The following is a 21,739-nucleotide window of genomic DNA, read 5'->3' on the forward strand; positions in this document are numbered from 1 at the left end:
AAAATACCCATGGATTGAATAAATAAGCTTAGAGTATGAAGCAGGTTCAGTTTCTCTTCAGCTGCTTCCTTCTTGTTGAATCGGGAACTGCAAACAACATCTTTGAATCTTCTGTCTTTGTATAACTAAAATTAAACATGCTAACATGACTCTCCTGTAATACAACATAAAGACAATTGTTATCTAAATGGAATTAGAAGAGCACTCTAATTATGAGCTTTCTAAATGACAATATTAACTTTGGAGTTCCAGCTTGTATCAGAAGTATTTTAATATTATGTTGTCCTTCAGTGCAGTCTCTTAAAGGTTTTTTCTTAATTCATTGTACATGTGTATACCTCAGAGCTACGTTCACCTGTAACTTTGCATTTTAAGTAATTTAACACTTGCTTTTAAATAGGGTTTAAAAAAAAATCACGTAGATCTGAACAGTCTTCCCCTAGAAATATGCTTGTAAGCAGTGAACTCTCATAGACGGATTTCTGTTTCTAGAAAACAACTATTGAATCTTTATCCTAGAGTAACGATGCAGAGGTGCTTTTAGAGTTGTCTCTATTTGAGGAACCTAGAAGGAGATGTAGGTAGCTTGCCTCTCCCACAGTCTGGGCCACCATGCAAACCTGCTTCACTGTCCTCTTGAATATCAGAGTCTCCGTCTCATACGTATTGATACCAACTAAAGAGAGGTTCTTTGACTCTTACTTTGCCTTTAGAGATCTTGATACTGTTATTGGGATTCTGTACTGTTGTGAAATTTCTTTGTTGACATCAATGGTATTGGTGACACTTTTCATTATGCCAATTTCCATAGGACATAATAATTTTAATGAAAAACAAAGGTATGTCTGTTCTCCTCTAGTGACCATTATTATCTTTGGCAGGGGCAATATAGCCTAGCAGAGTGGACAGTGTAGTGTATTGAGCAGCATGTGTTGGAATGCACTGCCTGCAGCTTGAGCAGGCTGCTGACGTGCTGCTGAACTTTGAATAAATCGTTTCATAATGTAAATATGTAGAGTAAGATATGAAGATGTTAATGTAGGATTTATTTTGTAAAATAGAGGTAATGATATCCTTTTGTAAAGGCTTTAAAATCTGCATGTGATCTACAGTGTTGCAGAGCCATCCCTTTACATATTCCCATGCACATGTACACACATTGTGTACATCTTCTGAGACTGTCCCATAGTGGGGTTTCCTGTCTGTTCAGCATTTTAAACAATCTCTCAGGTCGAATATCTACAGTGTTAACGTTTATTAAAAGAGAGCTCTACAGAATCCTATTTATTTGCTAGATAAATTGGAGAGGTACAGAAGTAGAGCACGAGAAAAATTTACCAACTGATGGACATTCTGCAATCTTAAGCACTACCTGAAGGTGACATCAATTTAGATTTAGCTTCTATTCATTACCTTTTGAAGAATTTGAGGCTTTTAAATGTTTCCTTCACATCTGGATCTCTTTTGGTTGCTGAATGAAGATGATGAAAACAAACCCAAGTATCTATTTCTAGGAATAAAAAAAAGAATAACTCACATGGTCACCATCAGAACATGTGTCGCTTGAGGTACTGTAGTTAGAAAATAACAGACTTTAGGAACCTGTAGGAATTAACCAACCAAACTTTTAAAAAGACACACTCCAAAGTAGATTGAGACTGCAGCAAGGTGAATGTCAGCAGCTCATAGCTACAGTATTAGCAGTCTGTGTAAGCAAAGACCAACACAAAAATATTTCCCTTTGCATGTTTAATTTTAACACACAATCCATAGTTGCATTGAGATGCTTCAGATCACAGCATAAAGCCTTATGAACAACAGGCCTGGAAGGAAGCTCATTAAAGCCTGTAGACTGAAGATAATAAAACAACTTGATAAGGCAAAAACATTTTTAATTACTACTTAAACAGAAAACTGTAACAGCAGGTTGGGAATAAAAATTACAAATGATGGTCCTTTGCTTCATCAGCAACTTGGTGTTTATTAAAAGTCATTTACTATACTATTTGTTTATTTTAGACATTATAAAGATAAGCATCACTTCAAACTGTCTTCTGGTGATACTACTGTGGATGTTTAAGACTTTTCCAGATTCTTCTGAGTTTTTAGAATGAACCATCCTGACTTTTAGCAGTTTTCCTATGGGAGGGAAGGTATAATTTCTGCAATGAGTGAAATTTTTTTGGCAAGTAGTAATGGTAATAGCAAGTTGTTTAAATACCAGGAAAATGGTAATTCTTGTCGATTCTGGACCTAAGAATTGTATCTTGAGGTCCTGATCTTAGCATTATTTTTTCTCCCTACCTATTGAGCCTTAGAACACAAAAAGAGCACAAAGTTTCTAATGGGGACCTTACATTCAAGTATGGCGTTTTTTGGCTTTTTTTAGCTTAATTGATTGGATTTTTTTTGGTTGGTTGGTTTTGACTTTTCTTATTATGAACATCTTCATGTTATTGAAGATGTTTGTAAAATATTTTGCTGTGGTGTGGAGGAGTTTAGGAACATGAGGAGATAAATGTACCTTTACCTTGAAGGATCAAGTGAAGTTCGGTGTCTCAATAAAAAGAAATCAGGAAAACCTGGACAGCAAACATTCTGACACTTAAATATTTTGTGCTTTTAATGTAAAGGAGGTTTTGGCCTGCTCAAGTACTGATTTCTAAAAACATGAGCTATCAGAAGAAATCAGTCAAACCTTTTACATGCTTTTAGTTCCAAACCTGTAATTTCTACCAGTTACTTCATTATTGATTGATTATTCTTGAACATTAACTAGATGCCATAGAATTTTAACATTCCTTAGCTGTTAAGTACTTACAACATAAGCCTTGTTTTGTAGGAGAAATTCTTTATGGGATTCCTTATAATCTGTCATGGGCTTCCAAAGTTACAAAAATATGTCAACATTACTCTGAACTGACATTTTTATTCTACAGTCTTCTGATATCTGCTGCTTAAAAACTTAAGTGTATTAATTACTCTAAATATCACACTGGCAGGATAAATTCCTAAATCTGGGGTTTTCTGACTTCAGAAATCTCCATAGCATGTAGTTGTCTTGTTTGTTATGATATTTATTCTTTATGAGGTGCAAATAGTACTCTACAAAGTTTTCTAATAGCATGGCAGTATTTTAAGTTAGTGAGTTAATCAGCCCTTGCACAGCGATGAAGAAACTAGAGAGCTTTGGAAAGTGAGGATTTTTTCTCTTTTTAATGATTGATTCATGTAAACACTCATGTAGAGGCAGCCAATTTCTGGAAGAATGTTAAGCATAGCGTTGTGTGATTAATCAACGTCAAATTACTTTAACAAAGTGAAACAGTATGCAGAAAGCTGTTATTTATTCCTGATTGATTTTCACTCAATTTGCATAACAACATAAGGTAATAGGTATTTCAAGCAATTTGGGAGGAAAATGAGTAAGAATTAACATAACATGTAAAATCCAGAAGTCCTCTGCTGTATTTGTACAACTGTACCTGAAGTTATGATATTTGGGCAAGTGTAATGAATTTTTAATTCCCATGTTATGTATTTATTTACAGGGACCACTATAAAACAGAATATGAAAAGAAACTGCATGATGAGTTGGAACAAATAAGGTTGAAAACAAATCAAGAAATTGACCAACTAAGAAGCACTTCAAAAGAGATGTATGAACGTGAAAACAGGTAGATAAGATACAGGCAATAAACTTAATTGGAGCAAAATGACCAAGTGCTATTTTGTGCTTGAATATGATCCTAGTTGACTGGTTTTGAGATGATCAGAATATGAGAATTTAAGTTCAATTATAAAACTGATGAGAATCTTGTAAAAACTAAAATGAAATTATACTTGTACCATAAATATATGGTGATGTATTTATTATTAAATGATTGACATCCAGGGTTGTCAAGGGTTCATGTTCTAGGAAAACATTAGGAGTTTGAAGTTTGTTCAGATGTATGGTGTTAGTTAATACAAAATGTGTTGTTTTACTTGCCATGCTATGTGGGCTATCTGGAAACTGTGCCAGAAAACCTGAGGAGAACGTGTTTATGCAGACAATAAAGCAGAAAAAATGAGGGAAGCCAATAAGACTTATGCCTTTCTAAAATACATCTCTTTGAGATTATTTACACGATTCAGAAAAGAATTTATTTCCTGTAAATTATTATAAAATCCTCTTTTGAAGAAGATCCTAGTCCTGAAAAGACTTGTATATTAAATTTTTTATGTTTGTCATCTTGTTGAATTCTATGGAATTAAATGAAGAGTTAGGTACATTCATAACCTTTAGGAATCTCAGGATTTTGACTTTTGGCACTGGATTTCTTTTTTGGGCTTTTTTTTCTTGTTCCTTTTTATTCCTTTTAAGAGGGGAAGAATACTTAATTCATTATAACTTCACTGTAGATGTCCTGAAAGTGTCTTGTGTGGAGAAGGAAATTACTGTAGTAAAAAGATATTTGCAGCACCACCATCTGTTCCTCTAATAGGTAGTTTTGTTACTGCTCAGAAGAGTGAAAAAAGAACATGACTCTTGCTGTCTGGCTTCCGGTTAACTGAAAGGCTCTAATTAAAAATAGTTACATCATTGTAGTTCTGCAAGTGTGAGTAAAATATACACACACATAGATCCACACCATTTCCTGTATGTAAATCTATTTTGAATTACAGAGTATGAATTCAAACCACCACTATTTGTGGAGATGTGACAAGTGTCTTTATATCACTGAGAAAGCTCCTGAAAGGTATTTCATTTGTGTCAAAGGAATTTACAGAAATGTTGTCCCTCGTTTTGAAATAATGGCTTCTGACATATAAATCCCTTCGAATTGACTTCATATTTTGAAAAAAAGGATTTTTTGTTTATTCTCTATAAAATGCTAAACGTTTCCAGCTTAATACCGTGCTTCGCAGTCTGAGGTTACCCCTCAATGGCAAGACAAAAGTGACCCCCAGTAGTGAGCATAGCGGTTTGCAACGAATTTGTGTGATGTGGTGAGATGCTGATTGTGACTGAAAATAAAACTAAGATGCTGGTTTCATCTTCAGGCTGAAAGCATGGCATGGCATTGCACTTACCAGTTTGCCAAGCCCAATGGGCCTGATATTTCCCTTGAGTTTGTTGGTACTTATTTTACACTTGGATTGAGTCAGTTCAAGAAGCTAAAATGGGAATAGGCGGGGCCCACACCAATAAAGAGGTGATGTTTTCATTCTTTATTTATTTGGGATCAGTTTCACTTCTTTGATTGTAGTAAGTACTAGCTGTGTTTGCATTAGCAAGCATGACTGAATTTTACAGATCATGTGCATGTCTGCATGAGGTTTGACTTTGGATTACCTGTTCCCTGGATAGTCTGTTCCCAGAGATAAAACACAATTTACTATTTTTGAATGTGGTAGATGATCTCCCTGTGCACGTTTTCTGACTTGGTTTAACTTGACTGGAATCAAATTTGTGCACACTAGAATGGTTTCAAGATGCGAACTGAGGTGTGGCAAATGGCAGTTGCTTTCAAAAGCTTATATAGGTCCCTCGTGCACCCTTTTTCCCCACCCTCCCCCTCTCATACCTTTTCATGAATCTGTAGATAATATTTCTGTTCCATTTTAGAAGGATACTTGCATTTGTATGACAGACTTGCCAGGTAACTGATGGTCCATATGGCCTATGTGTGCGCTCATCATACAGTGTCACTGGTGTGTTTCCTAGTTCTGTTTGAAAATATTTCAGCAGACAATATGTCACATCTGTGATTGACAGCTTTTTTGGTTGAGTAGTACCATACTTATGTCCTTTTTTCCTCTATTGCATTTTCAGTTGATTAGCTGTTAAATTAAGCAAAATAGTTTATTCTCTAAACGAGTCACTGTGTATCTCCTACCATTTCATTTTTACCTCACTTCTGTTACTCTAGACTTAAGGATTGCACTACTACCCCAAGACATAATATGCTCGATATAAATGTTGTTAACAAAATTAATTACCATACTTCTACATTTTGGTATGAATCTGCTCTCAAGATCAATCTCTGAATTTCATCAGTAAATTCTGTAGCCCAGTAACTCGATTTTTAAATAAAAATGTTAGCTTTGTCTTATAGCTAGTTAACTGTTACATAATTCTGTTATTTTTTTCATAAGTAACCATTTCCTGTTCATATTAATTACTTGGAGTTCAGAAAAGTGTCATTGATAACAATTCCTTAGTCTGGAAAATAGTCTTTCATCCAAAAGTTACATATTACAACATTTACATATGCTTAATAATTTTCCATTTACCTATATATATACACACACACACACACATATCTGCACACACATATATATATACACACAATATATATATATACTTTCCTCTTTTCTTCAAAATTTACCCAAGACTGCGATTTCACTTTGCTTTAAGTAAAAAAAAATTGATGGGAGAGAGGAAGAAACAACCTTGGTGGGCAGAGCTTGATTGCATTTACATTAACAGCTTAGTTCAGATTAAGAGTGTGGTTTTGAAGTGAAACTTGCCAGTCATTGAATCATAGAATGGTAGGGGCTGGAGGGGACTTCTAGAGATCATCTAGTCCAACCCCCCTGCAGAAGCAGGTTCACCTAGATCAGGTTGCATAGGAACACATCCATGTGGGTCTCAAAGACCTCCAAGGAAGGAGACTCCACACCCTCCATGGGCAGCCTGTTCCACTGCTCTGTCACTGTCACAGTGAAATAGTTTTTTCTTATGTTTAAATTTTTTCTTATGTTTAAGTGGAACTTTGTGTTCCAGCTTCATCCCATTACCCCTTGCCCTGTTGCCATTGAAAAAAGGGATGTCCCAACCTCCTGACACTCACCATTTAGATATTTGTAAATATTAATAAGATCCCTCCTCAGCCTCCTCTTTTCTAGACTTTTCTAGACAGTGCTGCTTGCCACATTTTTGCTTGCCTCACAGTTTGTGCTTGGATTTGCAGTACCATGCTCTCATTTGTAGCAGGAATTTTTTTTTTAGACAAAATGAAATTTAAAGGAATCTTGTAAGATTAGATAATGTATGCTGAATGCTAATGAGTGTTCAGGGCACAGGGCCAAACCAGGAGTAAAGTAGAATCCTTAAAACCAGTTGTAGCATATGTGTCTGGTCTTCCACAGCCACTGTTTTCTCTACAAATTGGTTACTACTATGTTGCACTAAATAATGGGGGTACAGCTTATACACACTATCTAAGGAGTACTTCCACTTGTTTATTGCAATGTTATGCTACAGGCAGACTACAGATTATCAGACTATAAATACCTATATATTTTTACAACACAAATACTAGATGTGTTGTTCTTCATAATATTTGCATCAGTGAAATAACAGTGAGCTGATATGCAAGTCTTAACTGATTCTTGGTTAAAGAAATGAAAGTGCATAGGTTGATTGTAATAAAATGTTTGTATTCTTTTATGGTTCTGTGCAGATGAAAAATCATGCCAGCAACAGAAGCTAAAAGGAGATGCCAGTGATGTACAGTAACCTATGCATAGGACTAACTACCCAATTAGTTGTATGTGGAAGTAGGTTTTCCATGCCTAGCTGACCTTTTCTTGCCTAGCTGACCATAATAAAAGCTGTGAATCATCTCAGCTGGGACAGCATCTTTAGGACAGACTCTCATTATGACTGAAATACCAAGCAAAATTACTAGAATTTATTTAATTCCAGGAAAAAAAAGTAACTTATCCTTCTAGTATTCTAGAACTATTCATATATTTTCAGATATGAAAAGATGATTAGACTATTTTTTCAGAATTTCAGTAAAAGAAACTTTGATGATATATATGAAAGTTATCAGAAGTAAAGCCTCTGTAATGAGTAGGTGTATGGATAGATTACACCGTTCAGTGAGAACTGAGGAAGTTAGTATTAAAGTTAAGATCAGTCAGTAGTAATTCATGAAGCAAAACAATTTTTCCTAACAGAATCTTGACAGAAAACTTTTGTTTCCTTCAGAAATTTGAGAGAAGCGAGAGATAATGCTGTTGCTGAAAAAGAAAGAGCAGTTATTGCTGAAAAGGATGCTTTAAGAAAATATGATCAGCTCTTAGAACAGTAAGTATCTCTTTAAATGCATATAAAAAAACTTAAAGACATAACTAAATTTATATCTAAGGAGACTTAGGAGTAATGACTGTTTTGACTTCCTGCTTAATAAAGAATAAATTGAATTATAGAATTATAGAATGGTTTGAGTTGGAAGAGACCTTAAGAATCATCTAATTCCAATTGCTCTGCTATTACAATGCCAATTACAAACGCTTTGTTTAAATGAAGTTAAGGGTTTAATTCTAGTAATATTTTTATTCTGTTAACAGTGCAGTAACAATGTGAAAGTTTGATAATTCTCCTACAATAATGTAAATACAAGCAAACTTAATGATGCATCTTAGAGCAAGAATGTGGATTTCATATTGTTCAGTAGCAGTGGTCAAACTCTGAACCTGTTCTATTGGATTTCTTCTTTATTTCAAAGTAGAAAATTAACTTGCATGACTTCAATTAATAGTTGTAAAGTGTGAATAGAGAGCAGTAGTCATGAACAGTTACACTTGCTACATGCTACTGTTTTTTTACTGCTACCTCTTCTTGATTTTTCATATGCCACTTATAAAATACACTCTCTATACAATGTACAATTCTATTCATATGGAGAAGAAAGCTGTGGTATACTTTCTGCCTGTTCACAAGCAGTCTTACTATCCTATTCTACAGCACCTTGTCTTCACTTTTTGTAAATGTAGATATTATGCCATGGTAAATGAGGAGGTAATTTAAACTGTGAACAGTAATCAACGCTGTTCAGGGTAAGTTTGTCATGTGTCCTTAATTTTGGACCTGATTGATCATTGAATCCAAATCTTTTTTTTGTAAAATTTAAAAGATCAGTTAATTAACCAACTGTGCTACCTAGTCATCTGCTCAAAGCAAGTACTAAATGTAAAATCTTTTTGTTTGGAATTGTTTGCAAATAAAAGTAATAATCCATTTAAGCATAGGCACAAATTAATGAAAGCTTTTAGTTTTTATGTAGAACTCTTAAATTTCAGTGGTGATATTACTAAAGAAATACATTGCCTGAGGACTGAAAAAACGTCATTGCTAGCTAGTGGTGTGAAACAGTAAGGGTAGTTCAAGAGTAAACAAGATGAGTCAGAGGACTTGATACCCACTCTGAGTTTCAGGGAGTTGATTTCAGATTAATTCTAATACAGGCTGAATAGAACCAAGGATGCTGAATGCCTTTCAATGGTTAGAGTACATTTTATGTATTCCTGGATTCTCAAAAGAAAATTTAGTTAGCAAACTGTGAGATTGTGGTTCCACACTGCAAATCAAAATGTGGACATCAAAGCTAGTTAATAAATAGGAAATTTGGTTCAAAACTAATCTCATGATTCAAAATGAAATGCTAATGAGTTAACTATGTGTTTGTTTCTGATGAGACTGCTACCTTTTACTGTGATAAGTCTTACAATGACATCTGAGGAGTTCATATCTAACTGGAAGTCATTCTGGAAAATAGGTCAGATGTGTGATAATTTGAGTATGTACTTTCTTTTTTTAATGAAAATATCAACTTTATAAATGTTACTATATTTATTTTTAAACCTAAGAAACATTGAGAAAATACTTTTCAGCTCTGATGTATTTATGTTCATATAACGTGTTGGGGTTTTTTTATACTGTTGCTTTTTTTGAGGGAAGTTCCTCTGCAATCATGATCTAGTCCAATTCCCCTGCAGAAGTAGGTCCACCTAGATCAGATCACCCAGGAATGCATCCAGGTGGGTTTTTAAGACCTCCACAGAAGGAGACTGCACAGTCCCCTGGGCAGCTTGTCCCAGTGCTCTGTCCCCCACAGAAACACAAGAAGATTATTTAAAAATGCAGTCTTTAGAGGGGGAAAAAAAGAGACTTGGTAATATGCCATTTGCTGTCATCTTGCTTGATATGCTCGTGCTTCCGTCCTCCTGTAATTTCTAGTTAATAAGTTGTAGCTTTGTAGTTAATAAGTTGATTAATAGTGGTTTTTTTGAGTTCAAAGTAGTAGATAATTCCTCAGAAGATTGTTTTTCAGAGAAAAAACGTATACTTGGAAAGAGGAAAACTGGTACTGTGTGTCTCTTTAAAACAGCCTCACTTCTAACCACAGTATAGGTGTCAAGACCGTGACTTTTTCCACATTCCAAATCATCTACCCAAATGATCTGCAAAGTAATAAACTGGCATGATGAGATGCAAGAAATGCCTTAACTTAAAAGACCCCAAAATCTGAATTTATTGTGAACTGACATATGGCAATTTTGTGGAACAAATTAATTTTCTAATATCTCTGGAAACTCCTAAGATAAAAAAGGAGTATCTGTGTTGTCCATTTCTATAGTTAAGTGATTATAACAGCTAGTTATACTTTAGTGAAAACAAGGTGACTCATTGCAGTTACCACTGGTATCATAATCTGTATAAACAAACATGTTTGAAAGCTTCAGAACTATGTGGAATGTTGGCTGGCCTGAATAGTGATTAAATAAAGCCACTGGCAAATCTTGTGATCAGAAGTGTAACTAATACCCAATTTTGTAGTCAAGTGCAGTTATTCTCATTTTTCTTACTGACGTTTGTGATAGCTTTTTGTAAACAGATGTTTACAAAGGCCAAGAATATACTAAAGTGAAAATGTTCATGAAAGACTTTATTGACAAAGAATCTACTGTTTCAACCTCAAAATAGATCACTATGACATCAGGATGTAAGTTTTTTTGCTGTCCCTCCTATTATACAACTGTAAACTCTGCATGAGAATCCAAATTTCATTTATCTCTGACAATGAACAAAGAACTGATTTGATATTTTGGTGTAAACTGTGGTCAGTCATGCATGTTATAAAAAAATTATGACCAAATAGAAACATTCAGACTGTTTTAAACTGGTGTTATGTGACTAAGACTTTTCCTAATTTTAAAGCTATATTACTTTAATTGAAAGTTGATTAGGAGTTGAATGAGGAGAGGAATTCTCTAATAGCTCCATCCTCTACTACATAGTAAACTCTAGGTATGTTTCAACTTGAGTATTCCTGGAGTGTTATTTTCAAACTAGTGAGTGTTTATCTGTTACTCCTTCTTGCCAAAGAAAACCCAACACAACCAAACAACAAGCAGCAAAAAAAAAAACCACCAAAATTTGTAGAACAAGTTGATCCTGATTTCCTAACGTTTTTTTCCTACTGGTTAAATTTTCTACTTTCATGTTAAGATGCAACATCAAACTGAGGTGGTTCCTAGTGAACACTGAAAGGTGTAATATGGGGTGAACTCATACAACTCCACCTCAGGGGATCCCACTTCTTGACTTTGTTCACTTCCTTTCAGACTTAAGGAGTATAATGTCTTTTTCCAGAACTGTACAACTCAACTCTATCAGTGGAAATAAGTTAAAAAAAAAAATCTAGAATTATGGGAAATACAAGGAAAAACATTGGATGGTGTGATTTTTTTTTTTTTTCCAAAATCTTGTTTTTCTTAGTAGCAAAGAAAACAGCCCTGTACTCTGTTTCAGTTGAATGCTACTTACGTGATGTGTTCAAGCTGATTTTTTCCTGTCTTTACTAATACAATAAAATGAGAAGTACAGAATGAATAGAAACAAAATAGGTATGCAGTAAACCAGTACTAAAGAAAAATGTGTTTTGACAATACTATTCCTTCAACTTTGAAGTATTTATTAAAAAAAAAAATCCCTCAGTTCTGTGAAAGTCAATGGAATATTTAAATTTCTGCCTTCTGTCTATGAGGTAACAGGATATTTTTAAGCATGTAATTTTTCTTTCTTGAATACACAAGATGATGAAAGGGCTTTTTTAAACAATATTTTTATAGTTGGGTTGAGTAAAGACAGAATGATCTCTGCAAAAAGGTGATTTAAAACCTTAGGTTTGTTTTATGAAGATTTCAAAGGATTTGGGATTATTGCTTAAACATTTCTGGATTGAGGTATATAGCACAGCTATTTAAAACCATTAGATTAGCAATGACAATCTACTACAGGTAAAAATACCTTTAGGAGTATTTTTAGTGTTTCTATTTAAAAATGCCTTTCTCAAATAGAATAAGAGTCATTGACATTTCTTAATAGCAGTGATCTATGCTTCATAGGTTTAAAAAAGTTTGCAAAAAAGTCTCTGTATGCTTGTACTTATCTATTTAATGGGTTTTTTTCCAGTCAGCTGCAAGCCATGTATACATTTTGGAGCCTTCTTTTAGTTTATCCATTAATGTTTATCATTTGAATCTTTTATTACCACCGTTTCCTGTGTTCTGTGTAATCCTGTACTTTTTAGAATTCATTTGGAGGTGAGATTAATGCTATCTGATTTTAGTCATATGTCTTAAACTTCATAGGTGATGGAGAGAAGTGATCAATCCCATTCATGAAATGGGTATTTAAATTAGATTAAATTAAGATCCCTGTATCTTCATATTAATTGCAGACAAGCCTAGTGGACTATCTTAGATGGTGAGATAATTGTATAAATTTACTGAATAAATAGTTGTTCTACTTTAGAATCTCTGCTGAATATGCAGGAGTCTTATTTTTGGATTAGCAATTATTACATTATACATTCATTGTCAATAGAAACATTAATTATTTGCCTATTCTATTAAGGTGTTTTATGATTTGAATGTTGCTGACTGCAGTTGTTGGATACTAATCTTAAATTAACTCAATGTATTTGTGTGCTGAACTTAATGGTGGTATTTAAATAAAGGCTTGTTATCTCTTGGAGACCATTTCTGTTAAATAGGGATTTAAATAATAAATTAAAAAAAGAATCTATACTGAAAACTTCTGGCCAAAATATTTCTTTACCAAAGCTGCCATAACCCTATTAAAAATACTATCATAGCCTTTTACTCCCAAGACATGACTGCTATTTTTGTATATGAAGTGCTTTGTAACTACTTTGATCAAATAGATGAGTAATAGTATGAGGAAGACTGCTCACTTGCTAAGGCACCCCTAGCTGTATTTGATTCTTCCCTAATAAGGATATCGAAATTCTACATTCTTAGCTAAGGTAACATTCTCCTGGAATGAGTGCTTTAAGCCTCATAACCAACCACCTCATAACTGTAACTGTCTTGATGTTGTAGAATTATCAATGTCAAGACTGAGGAATGATAAGTTGATCTGATGGCTGAGCTTGCTGAGCTTCAATACATCTAGAACATGGACTTTGAAGTTTGTTCTCTTACTGTGCAAGGAATGTTCAATGATTATATTTATAACTCTAGAAATCTTTTTATTTCACTTTTGCTTACCTCAGCTCGTAAGAAATAATGCTCACAAAATGTTATTAGCCTCTGAAGGATGCTTTGGAGAGGTTTTGATATGAGCATATCTTCATATCGTAAAGATTTTCCTTAAGTCTTGACATTCTTGCTTTACCTGTTCATTTCCTGATAGCTAAAATGTCTTAATCTTAAAACATTAGGACTAATAAAGGCAAAATGTTGAAATTCTATGATTGCTATTATGCTGAGCACCTAAGAAACTATTCACTCTCCAAAGTCCTTATGTTTTTTTGTTAGACTGGAAAGGTTAAAAATGTATCTGTGTGCACTGAGAACAACCTTGAAAGCAGTTATAAATTCCTTCAGAGAGGCATTATGTAGTATAAGGGTGCTGCTGCTGCTTAGACTTCATATATTTATTGAGTTAGAGTTGAAATTTCCACTGCAGTCCATGATTTTGCCACAATTGTTAGTAACCTTCATGTATACACACTTTTTTTTGTGATTCACTGCACACAGCTTCTCATTAATGATGAGCACTGGCAGGATGAAGAAATACAGATCTTTTGGAACTCACTACTGAATGATTTTTTTAGGTGGTAAAAGTTTACATGCATTCAAAAGGAGACTGAAAAAGCCCAGAGATAAATTTGAGAAGTACTTACCAAGTAGAAACCACATATAGTTCAGGAAAACCTTGAGCCAGAAATAGTTGAACGCTAGTGGGAGAGGATTAAAGAGAAATACAGTCTATGCAGAAGGTTTTTTTCTCTTCTGAAAACATAAATTTTTCAATACAGCAGGAGTCAGGATTATCAGGCCGCTTGAGCCTTTTGTGTGATACACTGCAGCTATTCTGTATACAAATACTGAATGAACAGAAGCTATGAAGCACTGGGAAACTTCTCAACCTGTTTATTGCCTGTGTTTTGAGTCCCTTTGAGAAGTCTAAGCTGGATGTAACAAGATACAAATGAAAGCATTTATATGAAATTAATGTGATTTAATTATTTTTTTAAGATTGTTACATTTATCAGAGTATCTATGCTAATATTTATTTCTGGAATGTTTCCAGCTATTTGAGCCTGAAGGATTAAATTTGTCTATGAAGACTCTAGCAGCATTAGGTAACCCAAAACATTAGCACTTCAGGGGTAGATGAAAAAAGAATTTGTTTATAAGGAACTCCAAATAGACAGTTTGTAGAATACAGAAGAAAAACGAGTTACAAGTAACGATGACATGACCATAAATACATCCAGTGACTGTTAGTTTCATAAATCTACCAAAACTGAGTATTATTATGCCTGTTCTAAAGTTAAATTCGTCAAAGCAGGGACACTGTATTTTTTGCTTGACCTGATTGACCTTTTAGCCTAATAAAACCAGAAAAGTTTTCTTTTGATAGTAATTATCTTCTGGAATTACATTCTGAGTTGGTGGTTACTTTCTGATTACTCTCTGGAAAGGGATTTGATGCTATACTCATATCTGGGTAACTAACTTACAGAACAGTCTTTTCAAATTGGTGTTTATGTGGTTTGAGAGGGAAGTTACAGCTTTGTAATCTTATGGACCTCATAGTGAACTCCTGGGAAACTCTGAAATGTTAGTCATGAAGACTAACATTTTTGAGAGAGAGTTCTGTGCTGAGTTTTGGCCATAGCTTGTCTTCTGCAGAATCAAGTTCAAAGTGTTGAGAAAATGTTATGTGTAACTGGAGGGCTAACTGCTGCTCTCATCCTGGTCTTCACTTGCATGGTGGCAATACCTGTTTCATGTAAGTAATTGTCATGAAGAAGGAGAATTCTAGCATATTGTTCTGGAATTGAGAGTAGCCAGCCCATTTGTAAATGAGTAAGAGAAAGACTATGGTTAAATGGAGGATTGTCATACTGTGTTCAGCAGCACACTGCCAAAACAGTGAGTACTTTCAAACTGAGAGCCACAGGGAGCTGTTTGCCTTGGTAATTAGTCCATCCAGCATTGGATATGCCTAATTAATCATATTGAAGACTTCCTGAAAGAAAGGGAGCATGATATTTACATGTAGTCCTTACAACTGATGGAAACATCAATCACAACTGATAGAACAACCATTTGAGTCCTTGTCTGCCTGTTTGCTGCTTTATCTCTTGATGAGATTGGCTTGTCTGGTGAGTAGTGCCTCAATGAGGAGAGAATGGGAAGACTGGGGCTGGAGGCCTAACTTCCCTTTAGTATGGTCTTCTTTCTAGATAAGATTCTCTCAAGAATGTATCCTAGACTTTTTCGAAGTTGGCTTAGAGCATTGCTTACATTCAAGGAAACCAGTAAATTTTTTTTTTTTTTGAAACTACAGGCCTTCAGCACTGAAGTATTGCATCACATATGGCATAGGAGGAAGGCCATATCCTTCAGTTTACTCAGTGCAAAGCTATTTAGATAATTTTTACAGCTGTTTGTGTTGCTAGCTAAATGATCTAAAAGCACAATTGTTTCAACTTACATGACTAACTCAGTAACTCTGTAAGAATATTCTGTGAAACCAGAAAAATGAACATGGAATTAATGTTTAGTGCATAGTTAACTGGAGTTCAAGAGCTTGCTAAGGAATACCTTGACCTGGATAGCCGTAGGATGGTAATGTGACACATTAGCAGCATTTTTACCTAAACGTCATATAGCCGTAGCACCACTTATATGTGAAATGACATTTGAATCATGGGACGCCAAAAGAGTGGTACTACATTGAGTTATTAATCATATCAATGACTATATAGAGGAACTGCTTTCATATTTAAAAAACTATGATAAATTTACTTACAAATAGAACAGAAATTCAGCAATACCAAAGTGAGGTAGAAACATTTATTCAGAATCACAGAATGGTAGGGGTTGGAAGGGACCTCTAGAGATCATCTAGTCCAACCCCCTGCTCAAGCAGGCTCAACTAGATCAGGGTTCACAGGAACACATCCAGGTGGGTTTTGAAAACCTCCAGAGGAGACTCCACAACCTCCACATCAGGGCAGCCTGTGCCAGGGCTCCCTCACTGTCACAGGAAAGAAAAGTGGAACTTCTTTGTATTCCAGCTATTGTCCGTTACCCCTAGTCCTATCGCTGAACACTAGAGAGAAAAGGCCTGTCCCATCCCCTTGACTTACACCTTTCAAATACTTTTAAGTATTAATGAGATCTCCCATCAGTGTCCTCCAAGCTGAACAGTCCCAGATTCAAGGGGTGCACTGCAAGAAAGTAGATACGCTGCCTTGCTGCTGATGGTAGCTGATGATTATTAGGGAGAGGATTTGTAATTCTATGGTAAGAGGAGAATGGTGAGAGACAGAAAGAACAAGGAACCTGGGAATTGAAAGACAATGGAGATAGGATGGAAGGGTGCATATGAAAATCATGACAAGAAATAAGGGTCTTCTGTAGTTCTTACCAGTAGGTAGAATTAATAAAGATGTTGCTCATAGGAATATATTCTGCCCAACCCTTTCATATAAGCCATGTTTATTAATATTTTTTTCTACTTGAAAGAAAACTAATGTTTTCTTTCAAAAAACTAATGTAACTGAAGGTGGTTTGCACAGACCACCCAGCAAACTCCTTCATGAAGTATGGAAATGATAGGAATTGCTCATATGTGTGTCCCTTATGCTTCCTCCAGAAGCAAAAAACATTGCCATAGCTTATGTCAGCTTCACACCCACAGAATGAATATTTGTATCGGCAGCATAACTTGAGAAACATTCTCTTAAAGGGATGTAAACCTTTTCCATCTAGTGGCAGTGTAGTTTTAGAAAAAAGTACTGAAAAATACAATCTAGGTTCCTTTGAGATGAAGCTTGGACATTATGTGAAATGCTTACACCTGTCAATCATTTAGTCTTCATAAAATGTTAGATTTTGTAATATATGTGTGAAAGGCAAATGTACATACTTACTCTTAAAAGCCTAATTGTGGACCTTCTAAAATTTAAATACTGGAGGTATTGTTAAAATACTGCAACTCTTGGCTGATATTTTAACATAAACACTACTGTATGTGTATGCATATAATCTTGTGTGGAACTTAGATGTAGAACTTGTCATCTGGAATTGTTTTCATGGATATTCTAATTGTTTCATGGAAAGTGTTCGTTACCATGGGTAAACAGATATAGAAGTGCACTGATTCATCTGATTCATCCCTTCTGAAATTTTGCTTCATGTTTGCTTTGATTTCTCAGACATCTTAACCTTTTCCTTTCCAGAAACAGAATCTAGATAAGTTTCAAGGTCCTTGTTACATTTTCCCATTTTACCTTGGCTGCATTGCTGGAGTCACTAGAATTGGTTGTGGGTTGTAGAGAGGGAAAGAATTTGTCCCATTCAAAACCCTATGGGAAGGGGAAAAAGTTCTGTTTGTGCAAACTGGTACCATAAGTATATGAAAGTTATTAGAAACCCTAGTCCTTCTCTTGCCTTTATATACCACTCACTTCAGGCTGTTATCTGGCCTCTGAATCTCTATACTTCAAAGAGAGTGTTTCTCTAAACAGTGGAGGATGTACATAGTGTAAATGATGTAAGTCGTGTGCCCCTGTGAGATGCCCAAAATGAGGTAGAGTGAAACCTTAATTGATTACCTTAATTCAAAGATTTTTAAACCTAAAACCATGTGAAGAAACATTCTATCTTTTTTGTCTGTTGCATCTCCATATAGGATACCTTTGTTTTTACAGGCAGAGTACTTTTTAGAAGCTAGTGAGGCTGGGTTTTTTTTAAATGTGTCCCTTATGACACTCTCTTCCCAGTAACAAATTGGGAAATCTGGATCTAATTTCTGTGTTATGACAAAGTTCTGGGTTTTTTTCAAAATATACTATATGCAAATGGGGTATGTGGGCGGATGGGTGGATGGATGGATGGATGGGGGTACAGTTCAGGTTTGTTTTCCTGGTGCCAGATGAATGCCACGTTTCAAAGAAACATAAAACTCTTTCAAGTAGTGAATTTACTGCAAGGTATTTGCATTATTAAAGTGGCAGATGAACAGAAAGTAGTAGACACACTACGTGTTAGAAAAAAAGCTACCTTATGGTCATTTGTTTGCCTGCCAGGACTTTCCCCACTCCCAGCATTTTCTTAATTTGCAAAATAATCAAATCTTTCTGTTATATTTTGTTTCAAATAGTACAACTGTATTAAACAGTTCTGGTTTATCAATTACAGTAAGCAAAAACAATTGCAAGCTTTTTTATTTCTAAATTGATGTATTTTAAGAGAATTATTTGTGATTTATTTTTAAAGATAGTTTTTTACATTTATCTTTGTAAGTGTCTTTTGTTATGCCAGCTGTCTAAATCTTTTCATAAACTTCAGTTAAAAGAAACATATTTTCCATGATTATTTTAAAATATAGTGTTTACTGGAAGGGAAGTCTAGTGAATTCCCACAGATGAAGTGTGAGTGTATTTCTCCCACTTGTAAATGAGTTCTTATTTCCTACAGTACATATTCTGGTACCACAATGAGTCATTTTCAACATGTTTTAGTTCAGCTTCTAAAACATTTTAAAACTTGGCAGATATATCTAAATGAATGTTACATCCAGTTTTAGAAACTGCTTCCAAATAATATTTTACTAACATGATGACTGTGAATAGACCTTTCAGAATGCAAAAGTGTCCTTTGTGATAAGCCTAGAAGCATTTGCAGAGGTCTTATTTTATTTTTCACTTTTAGCACTTTTTTTGGTGTGACCATCCTGTAAAAGAAAGAGAATATTTTTCTGAAAAAGCTTTAAGGTTTACAGGCAAAGTGTTGTAAATAGAGTGTTTTAAGCAGGCAAATGATAGATTTCTTTGAACTGAATTTTGCACAATGTAATGCTATTTTATTTTACAATTTTTCAATTTTACAACTTTTTCAAAGTAAATATAGTGCTGTCTCTGGTACAAGTTGATATTGTTCAAGGTTATATGAGCCATACCACACTTTGATCTGTTTCCTAATATTTTACCTTGACAGTTCAAGTATTAGTAAAAAACTAAAGGTTAAATAGTTTGTATGATTAAAAGCAACTCATGAGTAGTGGGGGCAAAGTGGGAAGAAAATGGGGGGAGGCAGACCAAGCATACTTAAATCTAAAAAGAAAAACAAAAACCAAACAAACCAACCAAAACCCAACTCAAAATCACCAGTGTTCCATTTGTGAGGAAGTCTATTTTCATTTATCTATTGCTTAAATAATATTTCTTATTTTAACTTCTTTGTCCTATCTTCCTGGTATCTGGTACATTTATTATAATGGGATCTTATGTACCAACATGTGAGTAAAGTATTTATACTTAGACTCATTCTTATTGCTGCAATCTGGATTTGAATACCATCCTAAATTTTTTCCAGTTGTTGGCAGCATTCGTCTTGTCAGTTTAATATGCATGGTAGGGATAACTTTGCAAGTCTGTGATTATTCTCTGTTACAACTTTAACCATCTGTATGTTGTCCATGGTGCAATACCATGTTATCAGTAACTTCTCAGAAGGAAATGAAGAAAACATTTAAAACTTGAGTTACTGAGTAAAGATTTCCTGGAATCCTTTTTCCCGTAGTTCTGTGATAAAACATAGAAAGGAAATATATTTAAAAACACTTCCTCCTCACACCCTCACCACGCTGAATTGGTCTTAAATAGATTTAACTTTCATTAAGGAAAATGTTAAAAAGAAAAAAGGAGGGAGAACAGTTAGTTTAGAGGATAGAGAGTCTTAGTTATCTTGTCAGACAAATACAAATACATTCTTCTTTTAAGACTTAAGTATGCTTGGTCTGCCTCCGCCCATTTTCTTCCCACTCCACCCCCATTACACAGAAGTCGCTTTTAATCATACAAACTATTTAACCTTTAGTTAAAAGATGTCTAAATTGTGACATTTGCAGAAAACAGATGATAGACAGAAGAGGAAAGGTAATAAAGATGAGGGATGGGGAAAGACATCACATGAATAAAAACCAAGACAGATAGCAGTCATGAAAATGTTACTGAGTGGGATTCATCTGAGTGTAGAATATATAGTGTGGTTTACCAGTCTTTATTTCTTGGAAGAGTGATCTAAACCAGACAAAGACAAAACAGTTGCATGAAGAGATTGGTTGAGTGGAAGGAAATGTGTTGGAAGCTGGGACCAAGTCCATGTCTTCCATTCTACCCATCCAGTTACTTCTGTATGCTATTTGCAGATGTGGAAACTGTAAATTTTCTTGATGGTAACCTATTTGATATGCATTTTGTTCAGTACAAGGTGAATATCTTCCTGTTATAACACTGAAAACCTATTTTCAGAGCTTTCAATTTCCTTCATGCTACTGTTTCAGAATTTTGTGATCTCTTTGAAGGTTTTACTTTAAATGTAGTATACTGTTAGACTTCACATGAGCTCAAACATAACTTTCTGAGAAAAGGAAGCAAATGCAACATGGATTTCAGTACAGCATTTACTGTGGCTGGCATCAGTCTTGTCTAACTGTAAATGCCTGTAGCAGGATGAAATCACATCCATGAGGTACTTATTTCTTTCCATTGACTTAGGGAATCTACACAACAGAATCAGATGTAGATATCCATGTTATAAACATTTGAAGCTAGATGAGGCGATACCCACCTCTCTTTTCTGAGTTTAATGAGTTCAGCACAGACTTTTTAATGAATCCAGTTTTTTTGAAGCTTTTATGCTTTACTGTCCTTATTACTGAATCTTCTTCAAATGCAGAATCTTTAAGCATTAATCAAATGCTGGTCACAGAATTGAATGTTTTCATTATGAACTATGACGATCTTTACATGCTGCGCTTTTTTTTTAATGCATTCTTCTGTCCTCCATGATTGGAAAGATTTTAATTGGCAGAAGTTCAGTGAGACCGCATCTTGGAATATTGTGTTTTGTTCTGGGCCCCTCAGTTCAAGAAGGACAGGGAGTTGCTGGAGAGAGTTCAGCGCAGGGCCACCAAGATGATTAAGAAAGTGCAGCATCTCCCTTATAATGAAAGGCTGAGGGAGCTGTGGCTCTTTAGCTTGGAGGAGATGGAAGGGTGAACTCATTAATATTTACAAATATGTAAAGGGCGGGTGTCAGGAGGATGGAGCCAGGCTGTTCTCAATGGTGTCCAATGACAGGACAAGGGGCAATGGGTACAAGCTGGAACATAAGAGGTTCCAAGGAAACATTAAGGAAAAAGTTCTCCACTGTGGGGGTGACAGAGCATTGGAACGGGATTCCCAGGTGGATTGTGGAGTCTCCTTCTCTGGAGACATTCAAAACTCACATGGAGTGACCTACTCTAGGAGGTCCTGCTCTGGCAGAGGAGTTGGACTAGATGATCTTTTGAGATCCCTTCCAACCCTTAAGATTCTATGAGATTATGTAGGTTTAGATTTGCGAT

General features: G+C 35.0%; 1 protein-coding gene across 6 annotated transcripts in view; it reads left to right on the forward strand.

Moving 5' to 3' along the window:
- PIBF1 (progesterone immunomodulatory binding factor 1) overlaps positions 1-21,739 on the forward strand; it is a 118,191-nt gene that overhangs the window by 25,512 nt on the left and 70,940 nt on the right. For all 6 annotated transcript variants that reach the window (XM_062020507.1, XM_062020506.1, XM_062020505.1 and 3 more), the window contains exons 9-10: positions 3,552-3,677; positions 7,985-8,083. In XM_062020507.1, coding sequence (XP_061876491.1) covers positions 3,552-3,677; positions 7,985-8,083 — 225 coding nt within the window. The remainder of the gene's footprint in view (positions 1-3,551; positions 3,678-7,984; positions 8,084-21,739) is intronic.

The sequence above is a fragment of the Colius striatus genome, chromosome 1, assembly GCF_028858725.1.
Source record: "Colius striatus isolate bColStr4 chromosome 1, bColStr4.1.hap1, whole genome shotgun sequence".
NCBI lineage: Eukaryota > Metazoa > Chordata > Aves > Coliiformes > Coliidae > Colius > Colius striatus.